General features: G+C 32.3%; 1 protein-coding gene across 1 annotated transcript in view; it reads right to left on the reverse strand.

The window, feature by feature from the left end:
- LOC145292897 (CD9 antigen-like) overlaps positions 1-24,183 on the reverse strand; it is a 282,191-nt gene that overhangs the window by 27,234 nt on the left and 230,774 nt on the right. Inside the window, exon 3 of the mRNA XM_080139033.1 lies at positions 22,208-22,282. Coding sequence (XP_079995159.1) covers positions 22,208-22,282 — 75 coding nt within the window. The remainder of the gene's footprint in view (positions 1-22,207; positions 22,283-24,183) is intronic.

A 24,183-nucleotide genomic window follows, 5' to 3' on the forward strand; every position in this document is an offset into this window, starting at 1 on the left:
TCTGCAACAAGGTGAATTATGGAATGGCAAGATCTTCATCTAGTTCAATTATCAGCAAGCATTTTTCTAGATAATCATGACAAATTCTTCTACAAATCCCAAATCATTTGAAATTCTTGTTCTTTATCTCTTAGGGTATTTTAAGAAATTTGCAATTGAAATTTTCTAAAGTCTAAATATCGCCAGAGATGTCGAATGTTTTGGCTAACACGATGCATGGAGATATCCATAAAAGTTTATTTGAAGCAAAAGTTTTATAGAGGATGCTGTTTCTTGCCCTACATTTTTGTGATAAACACTAACAGCATCACCACCAGAACTGATTTCTTGGCTGTTTAGCTAGGAACAAAGTGTAGTATCTGTCCTGATACTACACTTTATTTTTCCTGTCAGTGGTGGAAAAATTCTTCTAGACAGAAGAAATTTTATTTTTGTTCCTATCCAAAGTGCTCCTTTTTGGGGGAGCTGAATTTTCCCCACATTAAAAACTGATCTTGTGTCTAACTCTGCCCTCGTAGGGAGGCAAGGAAATAGGAATACTAACTGCATCACTAATCAAGGTAAACAACCTGCACTCGACAAAGTCAAGCATAAACTTTACATTGGGTATCTACATGCATTTCATGGATATATACCAAATTAGAGGATACCTCACATACACACATTGAAAAGACTGAATACTAGCACAAATAATCCATATAATTGTTTGTGCTTGAAAATAATCTATATTATATAAAAGTCACTGTGTGTGTGTGTGTGCGTGTGTGACAGAGAGTTCCTTTCCTCATAGGTTTTGAAATGGCTGAGCCTATCTTTTGCAAATTTCACACATAGGTAATTTATATTTCTGGCAGTATTCTTATGTATGTTTTATGCAGAAATTCATCTGATAATATCGAAAAAGAAAAAAAAAAAAGAAAAGAAAATATCTGATCTTAAAAATAGTCTTTCTTCTCTTATAAAGATAAAAAGAATGTGCAATTTTGTGTATAGATAACAGAATGAGTAACTTTGGTCGGTGTAACATAAAATATTCCCCAGTAAAATTTCTTATTTTTTGTCTATAAGAGAAGAAAGACTACTTTTAAGATTGTCAAGCACATATCAGCTGACGTGAACAAACATAGACAGAATGTGATGAACGATATTATTATTAAAAATTTTTTTTGAAAATTAGTCCACTGGGCAAATCATTCCTTGTAATACGTAATAATCAACAGAGGATTGATTCTATAGTAATACAGATGTAATCTCCAAAAATAAAAATATCATGTTCAGGCGTACTGCATGACTGGGCAATGCCAGGCAGTCAGCTAGTATATATATATATATATATATATATATATATATATATATATATATATAGACTCTCCCATTGGTTTCTACGTATAAGGTTCCGCCACAACAACTAAGTTGCTAAAAAATCCACATAGAGGATTTGTTTATAGTGGTGAAGGCTACGTGTAGAACCATCCATACTTTTTGGTATTACTGTTAACCTCCGTCGGTGCAGATAACTGCCACAGGACAGAGTATACAGTAGACAGCAGGTTTTTAATTCAGAGTTTCCTTCTCCTAGATGCATGTCTTAACTTAGACCGGGGGTGCATCTCACCCAGTGAATTAATGCGCCTCCAGATACCAACCTGGAAATTTCTTATGACTAGGTGTGGTACATACAGCGCCTAACCTTCCCATGGTCACCCATCTGCTACTGATCAGACTCAACATTGCTTAACTTCAGTGATCTGGTGAGAATGGGTGTGTCAATGTGATTGTGCCATATATATATATATATATATAAAATGTAGGTTATATCTTTACAGAATAAAAATCCAGAGTTTCTACGGTATTTATATAATAGTTTTTAGGCTTCCTTCAGTCTTGACAGACTATGGATACCCACTGTAAGGATGCCTGCATGTGAAATTTTTGTGACAAGAGTTGTGCAATCTCCAACCACACCTCTCCTGAGTCGACATTGTTGAATACCAGTGGCAAGTGGAGGTTCAGGACGACTGGAAACAATACCGAGATAAGCGGAAAGCACATACAGTGTCTAGAATTCCCAAATGGTCACTCATCTGGTACTAGCCAGGCTCAACATCGCTTAACTTTGGTGATCTGACGAGAACCGGTGTGTCAACGTGATTATGCCGTACATTATATAGTACAGAATGATAAATAGAACAATTTATTTATATGAAGGTTTTATATATAAAAACATGTAAAAACTTCACATCCATGGAAATGTTTCAATCGTTAGCTTTACCAATCTAGTGATTAATAATATGCAGTTAGAGATGAATCTAAAATTGCAATAAAATGTGTTTTTCAAACTTTTACTTACATACCTGCGTCCTCTGCTGCAACGTTACAACTAGCACGGGAGGGTGGCCTTGCTCGGGTGTAAAATACACTTAAATATATTTTAATTTGTGCAGACTTTTGTATTTATAGCGGATCATTTTTATATTGTGCACGTTTGAGGGACATTCTCCACACTAGTGCTCTCTCTTCCCCCATCCAGGTAGCTTGTGAGCTGCATGCATGAAAAAATCCATGGAAGTTTTTGCAGCAAAAAAGTTTTACGTAAGACGCCCTTCCTTGCCCATTGCTTTTCCTTGGTGCGTCACCAACCAAGGTTAACAGACTGCACTTAACCAAGTCAGTCAGCTTTTATGGTGGTCGACACTTGTCAAGTATGAACTTTATGTCAGACATCTGCATGCATTTAATGGAGGCATAAATAAGTAGGGTATAACTCACATCAGGTGTGCCCAACTAAAAGTAAAGAAGTACACAAGACACAGTCACAAAGCTGATATATTCTTTTTCAACATTGCTTCACACACAATATTAACAAGCCTTTTTTTTTTTTTTTTTAGTGGCACCACACCAAATAGCCGAAGGGTAAAGGAGGATGAAAAGACAAGAGTGAAAGCACTAACCAGACCTCCACTGGATAGGTGCAAAGGAGATTGGAATCTTGGAGGCTTATTGCTACCCAAATTCCAGTGAAGACCAATGGTCATTACCAGTGAAAAGTCAATAGTAAACAACTGTTGCGATGAAATTTATTCACAAAGGTTATCGAAAGAGGTGAAGAGTACTGATAATCTGGGGAGACATTTTGTCACTCAGATTCCAGGAAATATCACTGGTTGTTGTCAGTGAGCAATCTCTGATGGTGATTTGTGCAAAAGTTTCTAGCGAGTGAAATAATGAAATAAATAATTAAATAACAGAATCGCCTTTGGAAACGGAAATTAAGCCAAAATGTTTCTGGTTCAGATCTCTCCAAAATTCTGATTTTTCTGGTTATGATTAGTGTTGGGACGATTAAAGAAGTAAAAAAATGAAAAGGTTAATTCCTAGTCGCGTTCTTATAAGTAAAATAGTTGTATATTGTGTGATACATTATTATAAAACTAGCAGGGGGTGGGCATGCGCGGTTGTAAAATATGTTTTAATTTGTGCAGACTTTTGTATTTATTATTACAGAGCCAAATCGGATATTATATTGAATATTATATTGTACGAATATATAATACTGATTTAAAAAGTTTAAAAAAATAATGACTTGGATGCCATCAACTAGAATTGAAACCAAAACATTTAGCACTCTAGCCGTGTCTCCTACTGATGTAACTATCAAGAGATCTAGTCATTTAATATTAAATGACTTGAAGAAATGAATTAAATTTGGGCATGCAATGACAGTAAAAATATAGCAGCAAGTTGAAATAAACAATTTACATTTCAACTTGCTGACATATTTCTGTACGCGTTATCAATCCAAACAAAGATTTTATTTGTTATAAACCATCTTTGTTGTATGATTACTATTTCCTGTTAATTTCAGTGTTATGTGACCTGTAGTTTAAGAGTTTATTGGTTAAATATTTACTGACAGAAACTTGGTTTATTTATATATAGAACCCAAACTTCAGTAAAAAGATGATCCCCTCCTCAAAAAAACAAAAAACAATCAATTGCATTTTTATATTTTTTTCACATGTCATAAAAACATCATATTTTTGGCCACAATTTGGAAGTGAAAAACTTGTGGCTTTTGAGCTACCTTTTGGTGAGCGAACGGATATTGGTGAATCAGATGACATGCATTTAATCTGTGAAAAATATGTGAGAGAGAGAGAGACGAGAAAGTATATGAGAGAGAGAGAGAGAGAGAGGGGGAGGGAGGAAAATGATATACACACTAGACTTCTTCATTAAAACCCCGGACAAAAGTTGACTTAGAATGAGCGTTTTATGACATTCATAGCTAAATATGGTGAAATTTGTGTTCATTCTGCATTAACTACTAATCCCTAATAATCCTTATTAATCCATAACTGTGCATCGCATGGATACCATAATACTCCGTTCTCTGCACCTTATCATAAGAAAGGTCCATACAAACTTTCAGCCAGAACAAATCAGTAGTTTCTTAGAAAACTTCTAGAATAAATGTGTCATTGTAGTGATTAATCTAATAATACCTATTAATCCCTAAGCATGCATTTAGCAGATACTATAATACTTAGTTCGCTGCAACTTATCATAAAGGTCCATACCAAATTTCAGCCAGATCGGCTCAGTAGTTTCTGAGAAAAAATGGAACGGACAGACAGAAAAACTAAGAGATATAATAACACAGACGTCATATGACAAGTGTTTTATTTAATATCAAAGCTTAGTTACATATATTATTAGTTAATTAAATTCATAAAATTACAAACGATTGTTTCCACACTTCAAAAAGTAATTTTTGATGATTTTTCGGACTACTATTCTCATCTTAAATGTTATTTTCACAACGTTTCAGTCGATCTAACTTCTGACTTTCTTCAGGTGTATCTTGCTGAACTTATAAAGCATAACAGATAAAGTACTTGGTAAAATGTGGTTATAAGTTACACTCTTTTGGAGGTTGAAGGTTCAATCTTCAGTGCAAGAGATACTCAACATACAATTATGAATTACTTAGGACTTCTACCTAGTTTTGTTGTATAGTGTTGGGGTCATATTTAAGAGATAGGATGGGGACATTCATATTGATGAGGGGATGAGACATTTATACCGTTCTGGAGAGTTTCTTCTTATAACATATTAGTGAGGGTTGAGATAGGGGAGCACATTCTTGAGAGAGTTACATAAAGTTCATAATAACGATGAGGGAGACAAAGTTCATATTAAGGATGTTTCACACATTATCGTTTGCTGTTGAAAGATGACATGACACAGTTTTACAAAAGCATGATAACTTCTTTATTATCGGATCGACCGGGCGAATGATGATGACGCCAAGGAATTTAAAGTTGTTCTACATGATTAAACGTTCTCCCTTCGCTTTTAAAGGGACCCTCCTCTGATCAAGTCAGCTCTGTCCGACCAACTCTGCTGACTGTTCGATCAGGACTCGACTGCCTCTGATCTTTGACTGATTCTGCTAATCCTAGCTTCTATTATTAAGAATTTCACTTTCTGATAGGACGTCATATGTATGACTAAACGTGATCGACTCGCGTGGCTTAAACATACGTGGTTCGGCACATGTTCCCAAAACACACTTCTGCAGACAAAGAATTCTCACTTACCTATTTTTCAATATATTTTTAAATTGTATTGTTCATTATTTTCTTTAGCTGACCTTTTTTTAATTCAATTTCCATAAAAGAATGAACAATTAATTCTTTTTACAAACAAACAATATCTAAACTATTTATATTAAATTTAACAATGCAAAATTCTAACATTCCATTTTCTGAATCTATTTCTGAACCTTGCTTACAAAGTTCGAATCACGGTCTATCCTAATCTCATTTTCACTTATCTAATGTTCTTATTACTTACAGGAAAAGAGGACCCTTTTCTTGTAACAGCTTGACGTCATGATAACATACTAACACTATGGATTGAATAGAAAGGTTCTGTTCAAAATTCTGTGCAGATTCCAGAGTTCGACACGATACACATGAAGAAGGTCGGAGGTTACATTGACCGAAACGTTGTGTAAATAACTCAAGATGAGAACAGTAGCCCGAAGAATCCAAATAATATGAATTATCAACTTTCATCTAAAAAATTTAGAAACGTGGAAAATTATTCTCTAATTGAACTAAGATTTCATATCATGATAAATAAAGAGTTCTAGTTGTACACTATTAAGCTACAACAAACGTTTGTGTTAATGATATATATATATATATATATATATATATATATATATACACACACATATATCAGGTTAAAAGTATTCAATAGTGATAACTAATGAATTTAACGAGGTTATTAAGAATGCTCAACAAAAGAGCAAGATATATTTTATTTATAGAAACAAAATAACAGTCGCAACACGGGACATGCTTAAGTTTCGGACAAATGGTCGACTAAAATCAGAAGTCCTCGTCAGGCGACTTAATAAATGGTTGCTTTCAACAGAAAACAGTCCTTAAATAAATAATAAAAAAAAGACTGGTTTCTTCTGGGGAAAGCAACCATTTATAATGACGACTTTTGATTTTAATCGATCATTTGTTCAAAACATTAGTATGTCCAGTGTTGTGACCATGTAAATTTGTTTATATCAATAAATAAATAAATATGTGCACACACACGTGTTGCAATTAAACAGAATTGCCTACATTTCATCCTTGTGAAGATTAGTAAGGCTATTGCTTAGAATTAGTGTTGAGTTTGCTAGTTAGCCAGTGAGATTCTTTGTTATTTTTACACCCATTTTCAGAAACCAATGGGTATGCGTTTAGCAGACCAAGATTCACTGACTTGTAACTCACGTATTGAGCACTGCCGAAGTAAATATGGTACCTCCAGTTTCAAATCAGCCTCTGTTTATATCTGTCTTCTGGTGAGACAGATATAAACAGAGGTTGAAGAGAGTCCAACATAGGAACCAGAAACTGGTCCCTGCTTTGTGTAGGATTTGAAACCGAAGGTACCAATGTTTATTTTTTATCTATAACAGATCAGAGTTATACAATTTAATGTCAGTTTTGGAGTCAATGACTCTTACTCACGTTTCTTCAGCACACTTGAACAAAATCCAAGCTATCATATAAACATTGTCTTCAGAGATTATCTCTCAGTTACTTTATTACTATTACAATTTAATTTTTTTTTAATAAATCTAATGGTTTGAACATTGAGCTTCGTGTTGCTTTGGAAATTGATTCTCATAAAAATCGATCTGAACTATATAGCAGAATTGTTTTGTTTTACACACACACATTATATATATATATATATATATATATATATATATACATATATATATATATTACACACACACACACACATACAAAAGTGATAAAAAGAAATAGAGAAAGAGCAAGAAAAGTAGATAAGATGATAGGAAGAAAAACAGTGAATTGTAGACATGTCGTGTATATCTTGACTTCATGTGACAAGTAGAAAGAAATGGTTTTAGCCAATAGAAACCTTACAGCCGCATTATGGGCATTTACTTGTCGTCCATAGAAGGGGAGGAGGGCCATCCAGCCCACATGTTCCTTTTTAGGAGGAAAAAAAAAAATTAAAAGAACCAGGTCATCCACAGCATACAAATACAGAAAGAAAACAAACAAACATTGTATAAAAATTTTCCTGGATTTTTTTCTTCTTTTAAATATTAAAACAACGTCGCATATTTTGCATATTTTCAATTAAACCACATAAATTTATGCTATTTGGATTATTCAGAATATTGTACTCATCTTGAGTTTTATTTTCACATTTTGGTCAATGTAACTTCCAACCTTCTTTAAGTGTGTCTTGTCGAACTAGGGAATCTGCATGGAATTTCGAACAGAATTCATGAGAATAGCATGCTCTTGTTCCATCAGCCATATCAAGGTAAACTTCCTAAGCCATTCGCTATTGTATTCTTGAGTGCTGCTGACGCTGAGGATTGAACCTGCAACATCCAGTAAAGTGTAACTTTACAACTTCAGTTTACCTACTACTTTAAAAGTGACATTCAAAATATAATTGCAAATTATTTAGGACTTCTACCCAGAGTGAGAGCATGCTATCCCCGTGGAATAAAAGCATTCCATTCGAAATTCTGTGCACATTCCCCAAGTTTGACAAAGATTTTAGAGTTTGACAAGATACACCTGAAGAAGATCGGAGGTAACATTGATTGAAACTTTGTGAAAATAACACTCAAGATGAGAACAGTAGTCTGAAGAATCCAAATAATATGAATAATCAATCTTCATCTCCAAAATTCAGAAACACAAACACAAGAAAAACACAAACGGAAAGGAATAACAAATTGAAAATAAAAAAAGAAATTATATTAACTACTAGTTGTAGCTACCAAGTGTTGGCCGGTATGCAGTGATTTTAGTTTCTACATTTTTTGTTTACATATTTGGTAGACAATTTTTATTAAATTCTTCAATCTAAAATAGGAGTTCTCTCTGTCGCTGATTTCTATTTTTAAATGATTTAAAAGGTTTCATATTAGCAGTCATCCAGGCTGGACTAAGTAATTTTTAACATAAATTATATCTGAGTATGTTATATTACCAATAACATGGTACAACAATAAGAAATCAAAATTGGCTAATCAGAAGCGAAGTTCAATTTGTCAGCTTGAGTGTTATTTCGGTTTGACTATGAATATTAGACAAGATAACTTATTCTGTATTTCTGCAAAGCCACAGTTCTCCCATACATGGAGTATTGTTGCCACATCTGAGCTGATGCATCCATCAGTAGTCTTGCCCTATTTAGACAGGGTCCAAAAAAGAACCCCCAATCTAATAGGTACCCACACTGTCAACCAAACTCCAACCCCTGTCCCATCACTGCAATGTTGCATCTCTGTACCTGTTTTACAAGTATTTTAATGGAATGTGTTTTGATGAACTCATTGCAATTGTGCCCTATGGAAAAACCAGTTTAGCAACAAAATCTCACCCCTTAGATGCCGGAAAACCTTTTAATCTAATATTTTCTTCCTTTGAACTGCTATCCTTTAAAATTCCCTTCTTGCTTCCCTGACTGTACTAACCCACAGAAAATTAAATGTAATGTGAACAAACATCTAATTTATCTCCTTACATAGTCCCCTGCAGATATGGTTCTAAATAGTAACCCCTTATGTCCAAATAGCACTATGACTTGTTTAGGATGAAAAAAAGAGTAAAAATAAAAATTCTTGGAAGAAATGTGGTGTAATGGTTACAGATGTGGCCTGTAGGCTTGGCGTGACAAGTCAGAGTTCTGTTGGGAGCTACTGCATTAATTTTTCTAATACCCTTGGGAAAGTTTTAATTTATACAGCTACCCTTCAGCTTCTCTAAGCCTTAATTATACAAATAGTCTAGAAGGAAAAAATTCATAATAGCACTAGTCTTTTTCATCTTATCTCAATATAGTTTCCAATCTATGGAAAGAGGGTTTACTTTTTTTTTTTTTTTTTTTTACATGGGGGTCACCGCTTATCAAGGCCCAGAGGCCACTCGAGGATAATGGTTAATAGGTATATATATTAGTCATTGTGATTTTAGCGTAGTAAACATTAGTGGGAATTTTGTAAATTGGATTACTTAGGGGGACGGTTCAGTAAGAACTTGTTCATGTTGGATTTGAAGACAATCAGGTTGTAGTCAGCTGGAAAGCAGGCAAACAGAATCGAGTTCCACAGGCGAGCAGTTCTAAGAAAGGAGCCCTGTTCATGGTATCTACGTTTAGGTGTAGGCACGGATAAAGAGTGTGGGTAATTGTTGATAGTGATTCTGGTAAGACGAGTGTTTTTCGTGAAAGTCTGGCGAGGGGGGACCAGAGATCGAAGTTCAGATGAGCATCTGCCATGAAAATAACGATAAAGCAGAGACAAGCTCACTATGTCTCTTCTGTGGGAAAGAGGTTGCAGAGAAGAGAAAAGGGCATCCCCCACTAAGCTACAAAGTCTATTTTGAACTCTATCAAGGCAGGATAAGCTGCTTCTAGCAGCTCCTGCCCAAATGTGGCAACAGTACTCTATCGTTGACCGAACCTGACTTTTATATAGGTAGAGAATTGCATCAGGAGTGAGATATCTACTGGAGCGGTAGAAGGATCCCACCATCTTTCCAGCGACTTTGGCAATTGATTTGATATACCTGTTCCATTTCAGATTGGGAGTAAAGGTCAAGCCCAGAAGCTTGTCAAAACATGAAGTCTCCCCAAGACGAGAGCCATTCATTTCGATTGATGGCAGCTGGGCAGCAGAACATTGATGATGTAAAGATAGAAGCTTGGTTTTAGATGCATTAAAAGTAACCAGTCGTTTTTTATTCATAATTTTTATTTGCTAACCTTGTTTTGCATAACTTATTTTTATCGTGTTAAATATTGTTGCAAGTGTCGTTTGGAATCCTGATTAGTGATTACTAAAATCAACACCCAATCAGTAATAACCTAACAGTATATTATCCATTGATATTTTAATATTTAACTATCTTTAATCTTAGAATGTATAAACAGCAGATAATATAAAAATAGGACAATCAGTCTCAATATCCAGACAAAATTCTTTGGTGAATATGATGTAATGTCTTTAAGAAATTAGTCTTCCAACATCTGAGAACTGCCAGTTTTGGTTACAGGCAGACAACTAATCTCCATTTAAAAGATTAACACTGAACTAATATTTTTCTAGAAGATTTACAATTACTTTTTAAGGAAAAACTGATAAAACAATGTTTTCCACAAATAATATTTACATAAAAAAGAAATTTGATGAAAATCTATCAAAAAGAGAGAAATGTTGGAAAGTAAAAAAAAAAACAAAAAGAAAAACGAATTTAAATACAAGCTACAAGACAAATAGACAAAGAGCGAGAAAAAAAGACATTAACGAATAATAATTGAAAACCATATGTGATTAATACGATTTCTATGAAAAAGAAAAAATACAAGCAAATACCATTAAACAAATAAAAATAAAATAAACACTGTTTACAGTATGAAATTCATGAAAATGAACGAGAACTTCAGATTTAATAAAAAGTTAAAACTTTCAACATGAAAAACAGCCTGCCAAAGAATGCAGAAAATGAAAAATTAAAAACAATTACCTTTTGAAGGAGGACTTTGGTGCAGAGATTCTATCTTTTCTAAGAAAAGAATCTCTAACCAAAAATACCATTTCTCCAAGCATGCATACACTCACACACGCACACTTTGTGGCATTTATGAATCCCTTAGAGTACATTATCAGCATTGTCTGGACAATAATGGTCATCAATTTGAACATTTGCGAACATGATTCTTCAATTAAATTTTTCTTCCGTATTAGAAGCTATTCCATTTCACTATGTTTTTTTTTAATATTCAATTTTCATCCCAAACAAGGCACAATGCCACTTTGAAATAGAGGGCTACTATCAGGGACATAAGTTGCAGGGACATTATGAAAGGAGATGAGCAGCAAGATGTCTGTTCACATTACACTTGAACTTCTGCATGTCAGTACAGTTGGGAAAGCAGAATCCCGGAAGGGAGTTCCAAAGTCTAGCAGTTCTGGGGAAGAAACTATTGGAGTAGAAGGCTTTCTTACATCCAGGGATCTCTACTGTGTCAGGTTTGTCAGAGGTATTCATGTCAAGGGGGTACAAGTGCTTGTAGTTTGTCAGAGTATTCACCATTTAAATAATTCAAAAGGTGAGTATATTTTTTGAGACTCCCTGTGTGTGTGTGTGTGTGTGTGTGTGTGTGTGTGTGTGTGTGTGTGTGTGTGTGTGTTGATATGTGTATGGATGTGTGTGTGTGTGTGTGTATATATTATGGTATAATTTTTTTTTTTTATAATAGAAAAATCTACCTTGAAGATTCACCTCACCTATCATTTCTCATATTTCTCTCAATACATATTCACAACTCTCACATGCCAGGTATTACTTCCATACAGCATCACACTGCACAAATGCATGGTGGACTCTTTCCTTGTTCAAAATTCTCAATGCTATGCTGGTTAGTGATGGCAGAAGTTCCCTGAACTTACTGCATCAACTACAAACTCTTGCAATCACACCAGAACCAGCTCCTCCCCATGCTCCGATGGTATCACTGATAAAACGCTGGAACAACCTCAAGGAATAAATTTTACAACAACAATGAATGGCAATAACAGACTAACAGCAACTAAATTCGAAGAAAGGAAAACAAAAACAATGCTAGGCCATGCATTGGATGACAAGAGGAACAACGTAGGCAACTAACAGGGTTGGTCATTAAGACGCAGAATTTACAAAATAGGTATCACAAGATATGAATGAATTCTGTGGATGATGATTAATAAGATATCAAGTTTGAACCAAAATGAAGAGATTTTCATCTAGAAATGAATAATGTTTTCTACAAGGCAGACATTTCAGATATTATTTTATTCATCAATGCTATTATAAATGTGGGTACTTGTGCAGAATAGAATTTTGAACAAAAGCATTTCAGATAAAAACACTATCACCTACTTTTGTGTCATGCCAAAATTAGTACAATTTCAGAAATTACAAAAAAAAAAAAAAATGATCCTGTAAAAAAATAACTAAGTAAAGATAAAATTTATCGAATTAAATTTTATCATAGATTTTAATGTGAAAGAGTTGTGACTAATTCTGTATGACAAACTGAATTATCTCTCTTACTTTCCTTGAAATCCGCCATTGAAAAGAAAAAAGAAAATGTCGGACCACTAGTGGCTATGATTATTGGTGAAAACTAGAACTAGTACCTCTACCAGATCATTATTTGTAATTTTTGGAATTTATAATTTTGATATGGCATGTAAGTATGTGATAGTATTTTTACCTGAAATACGTTTGTTTGAAATTCATTATACTGCACAAGCATTGCAAATGGTGTAACTTAAAAATATAGATTAAAGATTACATTATATATATATATATATATATATATATATATATATATATATATATACATATGCAAAATTCTTGATTTGCAGAAATATTGGGACATTTTTATGAAACTTTAATCAGATTTTTTTCTATTATCGATTTTCCATACTTATTGAAGGCATTCTGAGGCAAAACCTATGTAAGAAAACTCCCAGACATTAAGTACCTTCATGTGAAATTAAAAAAAAAAAAAAAATCGGTCCAGCCGTTTCAGAGTCTATAGGAAACAAAATCACACAAAGTTCCTTTTATATAATAGTAGAGAAGATTCATTTATATTGCAAACGTTTCTGTGAAAGAAACGTACTGCAAATACATTTTTCTAAGAAATGTACAACAAATTATTACATGTTTAATTTGCGAACAGCCTCGTGACAGACACATTGCCAATGGCCTCGCAACAGACATGTTGCAAATAATTTAATATTAACATAAATACCAACTCATTCAAACCGATTTGGTAAAGTATGGCATTGGTATGATTTATTGTGGAAAATTTTTAGAAGTTACATAAAAGTGAATTGTAAATAATTTCTTACAAAAAATTTAAATCACACATTCAATCGGAATCACCTAGCAAAACCTTACAACTGGCGGCGCATACTTTCTAATTCTGTGTGGCAAAACCTGCACTTGCTGAGACCACGCATCTTCTTAAAAGCATTGGTCATCAAGTCTTGATGTTGGGCAGCTGTTATAATGCTCTCCTAGCCACAGTGGAGCGATCCTTGTTTTAGCCAGTCTATGAGCCTTCATTATCTATACAGTCCTGGATGAATTCATCCCCAAAAAATATTTGACAAGCTTGAAGTTAATCTATTCTTCTAGTTTTTCGTAATGGAAGGTTTATTTTTAGTGACTCTTTTGGACTATTTCCGTAGCAGGCTTGTTCAATACCTGTTATTGAACAGTTTATTTTATTTTTTTTTATTTCTTTTAGTTAGTGTACATAATTACACTAGTATAATTTTCTACAAACTTGGTATTATTACAGAGAAAGAGATGGAATGCAATTTTAGCAGGATTTTAGTATGGATTACAATGATATTGAATATGCTGTTATGACTACCAACTCTCAACTGTAAAACATTAGAACAAATCGTAAACAAGCCCAGACTCAGGCAAACTGATGGAGGAGCAAGCCAAATGGTTTGGTTTGCCGAATCCAGTAATTTTAGAAAATGTTTTTACACTTAAAATTCTTTATATCTTCAAATATTCATGGTATTTAGTTTGGTTGTTTTATTTTATGGCAAGTTATTTAATGTTGAATCCAATCATGTTGGAAAAAGGTTTTATGCTCCAAGTTCTTTATATCTTCATATCCATGGTGTTTGGCTTGGTTGTTTTGTAGAAGAAAATTGTGTTTGTTTTTGACTTTGCAATACATGATTGTGTTTTGCAAAATGAAAGGAAAAAAAAAAATAAAAATAAAAATAACATCAATGTTTGGTGCATTTAAAGCCAGGAAGCCTGATCTTGTAACATTAGAGAAAGCTGACTGGGAAGAAATTAATTTTTTATAAATTTTAAATCCATTGACTTTAATTTAGAAATTAACATAAAAACAAATTCATATTAATCGTCCGCCAAATTAATTGTTCTAGATGAAGAGAATTTTGAATATTAATGAACAGAGTCCGGAATAGATTAACTTGTTTCAAGAACAAGAAAAAGTTAATTTTAGCTTTGTAGAATTTGATATGGCTGCCAAAAGTACAAACAGCACAGAATACATTTAAAATCTGAAAACAAAAATAAAACAATTAAAAAATAAAATAAAATAAGACAAGAAAAAAAAATAAAAATAAGACAAGAAAAAAAAAAAATAAGACAAGAAAAAAAAAAATAAATAAAACAAGAAAGAAAAAAATGGCATTGTTTGAAATGAAAATGATTTTAGATAAAACCAAAATGAACCTGCAAAGATCTTTGGCAAAAAGAAATGACAAAAACAAACAAACAAACAAACAAAAAAAATAAAAAAAATAAAAAATATCACAGCAGCTGTTAAAAAAGGGAAAAAATCCTGAGACGCCAGGAAATGTTGAAAGGTGAGTCTAAGAAAAGAAAAAAAGATGTCACGGCCAAGATTGAATATTAACAATGGAAATAAATACACATCAGCGAAAACAAAGAGAGAAAAAAGATGTTTTTCTCTTAGGGTCACCTTAAAATAAAAATCCTGTATGATTCAGATTACTTAAATATAAACTAGACAGGCACATTGCATAGATGAGAAGTAATTGGCTTCAATGTTGTTTAAAATTCATCATTGCTTTTAGATTTTGGAATTTTGGAGATAAGGCTTGATAATCTGAACTATAATTTCTCATATGTCTTGTGTGAACCATCATGGGAATTTTGAAGCCACCTGAAGCGATTAGGACATTGGTTAAATCCTGCAGGTAATCTTGAGTTTCCGAGTTCAATCCCGAGCAAAGACAGCGAGACGATTTAACAAGAAACCTGAATGCACATCACAAAGAATAGAGAAATAGAATGCAAACCGTCTTCCTTCATGTTCAAAGAAGGAGTTGCTTTCAAAATTCCATTAACGGTTTCAATTTCAACATATGTCTAGATTGCTGCATTTTAAAACATTTTCATTAAGTGATATTAACTAATTATATTTTAATTTATTTTTAGATAAGGATTGAAATTTGTATTATTTCAAACTACTATTCTCATCTTGTTGGTTATTTTCACATTTCAGCTAATCTAATTTTCACTCAACTCAGGAACCTATACAGAATTTAAAACTGAATCTTATTTAATCCGCAGGTGTAAATTGTTTTCGTTCTGTCAGCGATGACGGGTAGAAGTGCTAATTATTACGTTATTCTGTTTGGATTAGTTAAAGATGAATCCAGTAATTTTGGAATAAGTTTTTATGCTTCAATTTATTGATATCTTCATATATTTATTCATGGTGTTTGGTTTGGCTGTTTTGTTTTACGGCATACCAACCCTTTTTCAGATTATTTAATGTTGAATCCAGTAATTTTTTTGGGGAAAAAAATGATTTTATTCTTCAAGTTTTTTATACCTTAGAATATTTATTAATGGTGTTTAGTTTGGTTGTTTTATAGAGGAAAATTGTTGATTTTGGCTTTGCAGAACATCATTGAGTTTTGCAAAGAGAACGGAAAAAACAAAACACCATTAATGGTTGGTGCAATTTAAGTTAGGAGGCCAGTATCTTCAAACATCCTGATTTGGTAGCACTAGGGATTTTGGTAAAGATTTCTGAGTTTGAAAAGATTCACCTGGAGACGGTTGAAGATTACATCAATTGAAATGTGAAAATAATTCAAATTGACCGAATAATCTAACGCTAACAAAATCACATTTTGGTTTGCATGTTCTTCCAGATTTTACCAGAATTTTTCTTACAGCTTGTCAGAGGAACGTTTAATTTTTGATGTAATCCTCCTTTACCTGGATGACATATGTATAGGCAAACAGCAGAGCCTCTGGAGCACAACCACCAAGGAGGAATTAGTTGAGCTTCCAGGTTCACTTTGATGGTGGAATCGTGATTGCTCAGGACTCCCATATATGAGTCACTATGGTTAAGAATACAGTGAAAACCAGAGAAGAAACATTTTTTTCCTGGTTTGGCACGGGTCTATGTTGTTCTTATTTATTTCTAAAGATGAAAAAAAAAATGGAACGGGGATTTTAAGTATTAAAAGACCTACTCAAGAAATGGTATACATATAAACTATGTAGTCCGAAAAGAAATGATTTTAAACAATGTGCTAAAGGATCAAAGATGAATGATGTGTTATTGTTTTTGTTTAATACTCAAACCCAGCGATGCTGATGGACAAAAAAATGGAGGCAATAATAAATAGATAAATTAATAACAAAAAAAATATATCAATAATAAAATAAAAACAAAACTTTTGTAGGAGACTGATGTAATTTATTTGTAGTATTGTATGTTATATATATATATATATATATATATATATTTATTTTATACACTATATAATCTATAGAAGGCTAATGACAATGTTGAAATATACCAAATTGTAAGAAGGAAAACTGAAGAACATGATGCATTATTAAAAAATAAATTCCTGTTTTTTTTTTGTTTTTTTTTTTTAAATCTTACTTGCTTCCAGTTTTCACTTCATTCATTAGAATTGCATGTGTGTAATATTTTGGAGGAAATATCCCCTTCCTCAAGTGTTTTGATTTCTTTTATCTTAAGTTATTGGAAATAATTAAGATTTAAAATATAAGAGAACGCCTTTTTGTTTTTCAGTATTCTTTCGTACAATGTATGTTCACATTATTATTATTAGCCTTTTATAAATTGTTTTATTGCAAGCAAATTTGTTTTATTATTAAATTACAGCATTAACCCCGTTTTCAACAAAAATGTAGAGAAATAATTTTGAATTTTTTAAAAAATCTAAATCATGTTTTACAGGATTAACAGTTGTAAAATGTCAGCCTTAACCCCCTCCCCACCCTCCAAAAATACTCCTCCAGATATTCCTTTCCCATCCCTACCATGAAAATTATTCTGAAAGCATCTTTCACTGTCTCAAAACTGTCAGTTTAACAAGGGGAATAACTCAGCATTAATATGACAGGAGCAATCAGGATTGATTGTGAACTTTGAGTGAATGTTAGACCTATTTTAAAATAGGGATCCATGTATAAGCTATAGAAAGAAAAAAATTGTTTTTAATAAGATTGTTGCACAAGGTAATGAGATGCACTCCTTTTGTGCATCCTTAGACCAATCTTGGGACTGTCTACAGGTAGCACAATTTTCTCAACCAAAACATTGTCTAATCTACTTTTTTTTTATCAAGAATTCTATTTTCAGCTACAATTTCTTGTTCCTGTAAAGTCAAGATCATTAATTCTCTGCTGAGAATCCCAATGACTAATGAAACCAAGCATTTACAGTTCAGACATAGGCAGCAAAACATTATTTCTTAGAGATCTTAAATACAATGTGAGCTTAAGTCTACAGTGAAGCACTGCTTCAAAAGAGAAATGTCCAATGTTTTGTGGTGCTGTGCCAGAATAATGAGAATTCTTCTAGAGATATCTCTACAGCACGGCCATACCAAGATATACAAATATTTCTAGAATCCTAGGAATCATTAAAAAATTTGGAAGGCCTAAGAGTCGGAGTTGGATCCTAAACCTTCTGATTCTGTAATCCTGGTGATTACATCATAACTATTTAGCTAATCTTTAAAAAAAAAAAAAAACGTTTGTTAATGCTGTAAAACAACAGAACTTAAAATATGTGAAATGAATGCAAAGAAATACAGACAAGAAAAGAAATAAAGAGACTAATAAGACAAAGGGAGGAGGAGGATGAGGAGGAAGAGGAGTTGCAAAAGAAAGAGAGAGGCATAGATGCAAGGAAAGTTTAGTTACCAGATCCAGTTCTTTCTAAATCCATTGAAAGCAGGAAAGAAAGAAAGAAATGGTAAATGTGGGTCTTTTAATATAAGTACTTCATTCCATTCTGCAGGATCCTTTTTTTTTTTTTTTTTTTTTTACTCTTTTCCATTTTTTGTTTGTTTTGGATGCAAATCCCAAGTTCTTCACATTTTGGGCTCATCTGATTAATCACTAAATTTTAAAGAAAATCTTCTCTCATGGTTTATTACTAAATTGGAGACAAATGGAACACGCTTGTAACGAAATCACTGCAAGCACTGCTTCTCACCTCTCCATCAATTTGATTTATTTGATGCATTTTATTGATTTGTTTTAACCATTTTGGTTTAAGTTATCCTAAGGATAAATCGATTATGTTGGTAGCATGTCATGTAGAGTGTCCATCCTCCTGGATAAACCATTGCAGAATTTGTTTTTACTCGCATGAAGGTTCGTACAGAGTGGAATTTAGAAAGTCAACTCATCAACTGTGAGCAAAATATCAGAAAATATCCAACCCCTAAACAAGAGAAAAATTCATTGCAAGTTTCATAGGGTTCTGTAATTAAACAAGATGCATTTGGAAACCCTTAAAAGAAAACAAAACAAACAAAAAAGAACGTTTCTGAATTTTTGAGATGAGGATTGATTATTTGGATTCTTTGGACTATTGTTTTCATCTTGAATGTTTTTTCACAACGTTTCAGTCGATATAACCTCCAACTGTGTCCAGGTGAAACTTGTCGAACTTGGGAATCTTTCTGTCAAATTCATAATTCTGCATGGAATTTCAAATGGAACCATTTATTTAATCCATGGAGATAAAATGCTCTCATTCTGTCAGCCACGACTGGGTAGAAGTTCTAAGTATTTTCGAGTGTTGTCTGCACTGAGGATTGAACCTTCAACCTCCAGAAGTATAACTTTACAACTGAATTTTATCAATCACTTTATCCACTACATCATGGGTCCTTGCAGATAATTCTAGTATGAATTTATGAACCTTGAATTTATTTTTGTTTTTAAATGTACAAAAACTCTACCTCTGGCTTTTATTTCATGCACATGGCACTAAAATGTGTAACAATATCATGGGACTGCTTTCCAACTGACTACATAATTGGCTTTGAGCCTAACCTCAACAAATATTTGTCGAGATGTCGTCTTAGGTGATCAAATCCTGTGCTTTCCACTCATCATTTGTTTTTTTTTTTATGGTGTTGTTAGTCAGCAAACTAACAATTCCTTTAATCTTTATACTTGGTTTTGATTAGTAGTGAATCATTGGTTTATAAAAAAGTAAAAAACAATATTTTGAGATGTGATTCAAACCAAGTACTTTATCCACTATGCTACAGATCCTTGCAGACAATTCTAGTATGGACTTTAGGAGCCTTAAACATACTTTTGTTTCTAGATGTACAATCTTACTATTTATTACTTTATATATATATATATATATATATATATATATATATATATATTACTACATGACATTCAAATATGAACCTCATTTGTTGCTTAGAGAAGAGAAACGTTTTTTAGAAGTGCCAGGAAAGTCAGAATTCATTTCTCTTAACTTCAAAAGAAAAGTCAATGAGTTTCAAATTGATTTTAAATTCAGAATAACAGAGAAAGAGGAAACGGTGTTTGTTATTGCTGCTGTGGTTTGATAATAAAGTAGGAAAATGTCAGCTTTATACACATACTAGCAGGAAGAGCCGCCATTGCTTGGGATTGAACATACTTTTCATGCTCATAATACCATATTACTTTCTTGATACTACCCCTACTCTTCTGTTTTAACCCACACATGTAATCATTACCCCATACGACTTATAAGAATTATAAAAAAAAGCCTAGGTGAGTTGAACCAGCTTCCTTTGAAGGAGGAAATATCAAGCAGTCTCCAGTTGCATGTATATCCAAATCAATGGAGATGACAACGTTAGGTTATTACAGTTCTTGCAGGAGGTGTTGATGTCCTCCTATACGCAGTGCCTGGTATTTACAAATGGTCACTCATCTGCTATTGACCAGGCTCAACCTTGCTTAACTTTGGTGACTTAAACTCTGACATGTCAACGCGATTATGTTGTATATTCTTTGTACAAAGATAACAATTTTTTTCTGTACGTATTATGTATTTTATGTAAGTCTTACATACAGGGCCTGGTATTCCCAAAGGGTCACTTATCTGGTATTAACCAAGCTCAATGGTGCTTAACTTCAGTAACCTAGCAAGAACTGGTGTGTCAATGCGATTATGCTGTATATTTCAAGAATACAGCATCACTTTCTGATTATTGAATATATAAATTATTTGACATTGCTAAGGCTGCAGCAAAGAAGGTGGGCTCTCTATACCGTGTTAGAAAATTACTCACACCAGAAAGCATCCTATATCTTAGGAAAATATCAATTTTATACTAGCAGGAAGATTCGACGTTGCTCGGGATTGAATGAAGATCAGTTACTATGTACTTTTTCACTATCCTCATAACACCATATTATTCTTTTTGTTTTTACTGGCACCACTCTTCCCGTCATGTTTTACCTCCTCATAGTCAGAAGATGCTGAAATGTTGGAAAACTTTCTGAATCAGAGTCTTATAGATATGGTTTGAATTTCGTAGTTGAAGATTTAAGGAGTTCAGTTCCAATGGATCACCCAGAGGCAGGAGTATGTAGACATTCAACACAGAGCATAGTTATTTGCGACCACTTCCATAGTCTTCCTCAGAAAATTTTATGCATATTTAAATTTCATAAAAATAGGATATATTTGAAGTTTTAGGTGTTTGTGCCCTCAGGAGATGTGTTGCATGGAGAGAAATCATAAGAATCATACAATGGAAAGGGAGTCTTAAAGATAGGCTTAGATCTGATGACCCCAGAGGAAGATTAATTCTGAACAGTATAGGGAAATGTATGGCCAAAAGAATAGATGAGGGTTCTTTAGGTTAGATGTTGAACAGTTGAAGTAGCAGGTTCAGTTCATATGAGAAGGCAAAAAAAAAAAAAATTTGGACAAAGCGATAAAAATGGACCTGAAGGAAAGGGATAAATAAAGACATGTCCAGACATGGATTACATGGGTTAGTAGCCAATTTCTTAAAGCTGTTTAATGCTTGTTTGCAGGTAAAATGGATGTTAAACTAAATATGATAATGATTTTGTGTACTATATATATATATATATATATATATATATAGCAAAGTCATAAAAGGTTATCATAATGCAAAAGTGGAAATATGTCAGTGTTCAGAAGACAAATTTAAAAAAAAAAAATCTTATTTGGTTCAGTCTCAACTTCTACAGTGATCTCATGTATGTTACCATGTCATAATATATTTCAAGGTAAAACCTCTTCATCAAATGGCATATGTTTAAAATCTCTTGGAACTAGTGTGATCTTAAACACTGGTGATATTTTATTCTTTGCATTACTGCAGTCAATGGCACATCTACCCTGTAGTAAATAATTGTTGTTTTTGTTCCAGAGTTTCTAAACGTATTACATTCTAGAAGGACTTTTTTCTTTGTAGAGTTTCATATTTGGATTTCTTTTTGAATATTTAGCATTAAGAAATTTGCATCCAAATACAAAAAAAAAAAAACAATAGTTGTCAGAAAATTTTTTTTGGAAAGAAATATATATATATATATAAAAAAAAAAGACTACTCAAAACACCGACAAAAAAAAAAAAAAAAAAAAAAAAATGGGTATTTAAAATTTTTTTCAAAAATGCATTTCTTTTCATTTTAGATGTGCATAGCTTCAAACTGATGCTTCTGTTTGATGAAACATTTCAAGTGAGAATAATTTTTTTAAATTTAAAAAGACTTACGCTTTCCTTGGCCAATATGGCATAGATTCCAGCACCAAGAAGAACCGCAAAAATCACAAACAAACAGATGAAGAACTGGGGGGAAAAGAAGAAAAAAAACATTATGACATAAATTGTTACTTTTTTTGTTTTAAAAGTTTGTTTATAAGACTGCCACAAAAAATGGAAAACTTTTAGCCCTTTACAATCTAGTTGAACTAATTCGTTCAGTCGTAAATAAATGAATATAACGGCATAAATAGAGTGGGAATTGATTTAAACAAGCCTTGTATGTATTAGCTCAATATCTGAGTAGATGCCAGATACCTCCAGATTGCAACTGTCCATTGCTTACATTCAGTATGCCGCCATCTGTCTCAGAGAATGGAGTATTCCGTTTGTTGTCATAAACACACTTTTTTCAAACACTATAGATAATAATCAAGTTTATGAAATGCAAAAATTCACAGTGGTAGTTTAACTCTTGAACTTCATAAATATTCCAGTTTGAAGACAATCATAATATCATTACTCTTTAAACTAATTAAAATTAACCATAAATATTTTTTTAATCATCTACGTCATAATGCGGGTCATAAAGAATTAATGGAAGATTGAGAATTTTTATTACTATTTGAAAGAAATTATGAATTTGAATGAATTTCAACATAGTTAATATGTATCACAAAAATAAAAAAATAAATAAAAAGCCCACAGCAACTTAGGTTTATATATATTTTTGAATTGTGTGTATTTAGGCAGCATTTTTTCATTTAAGCAAACATTGTTAAACGTAAGAATTCTATTGCTAAATTATACCTTTATTTTTTAAAAATTTCTAATAATCTTTTGTGTGTAAAATTTAATGAAATTAATGAATGTCCCATATCACTATCAATTTCGATATCACATATATATAAGCAATATAGAAAAAAATATGGCGCATCTATTGTGGTAACTTGGAATGGGATGTTTTGATTTTCTTGTTCGTGTGAGAAATAGCCCAACTTTTACATTTATTCATTTAGACTTGTTGAATAAATTTTATATTTTCTATAATTTACTTATAATTGTATGTTTTAATGTTTTTTTTTGTGGTATAAAACATAATATCACTGAAACATTTTTTTTATTATTAAAAATTAAAATAAAAGAAAAGAGGATAATTGCAATGATCGAACGTGTAAACCTAATGCAATAAAAATGGTTTTAAGTTTGTTTTAATATTAATGAGAAACCATTTGGAGCTAAAATTTATTTATTATGCATGCAATTTGAAGACAAACATGTTTGAAATGTGTCAATATGTTACAAGAAAAATGGAATCTTACAAAATGCTGAATGCTGCTGTTTTTGTATAGCTGAAGACAAAAAATATTAAAATGTCTTTTTTTCCCTTGTTAATATGTAATAGATTTTAACTCTAAAATATTTTATGTCATATATATATATATATATATATATATATATATATATATATATAATGAACGACAAGTCTATATTCTAAAGTTCATGATGTTGACCATCTTACAATTTATTCATTTAATTCAGTTGACATTTACAATTCTTGACAGTATCTGTTTCGTAGCATAAAATCAATCAATTATTATATCAATCAGGGAATCTATTTTGCCCTTAACTCATCAGAAGAAATAGCAACACTCAATCCATCAAAACGAGATAAATAATAAATTGGAATATAGACTTTTGTCATTCATTCATTCATTATATTGCTCTGTAATTACATTGAGCTTCTTAAATAAGGCTTGGTATATATTATAAGGAAATAAAGTATATATATATATATATATATATATATATATATATATATACACACACACACACACACACACACGAGCCAAAAAAAAAAAATGGGCCAAGAGTGAAAGGAAGAAATCGATTTTTCAATATTTTTTCCATGAATTTTGGTTAATTTTAACTGAAAATGTTTATTTTGCAGATCACTATTATTATAACATAATAATAAATGAAAAAAT

This window comes from Euprymna scolopes, chromosome 14, assembly GCF_053919585.1.
Source record: "Euprymna scolopes isolate OS-2025 chromosome 14, ASM5391958v1, whole genome shotgun sequence".
Lineage (NCBI taxonomy): Eukaryota > Metazoa > Mollusca > Cephalopoda > Sepiida > Sepiolidae > Euprymna > Euprymna scolopes.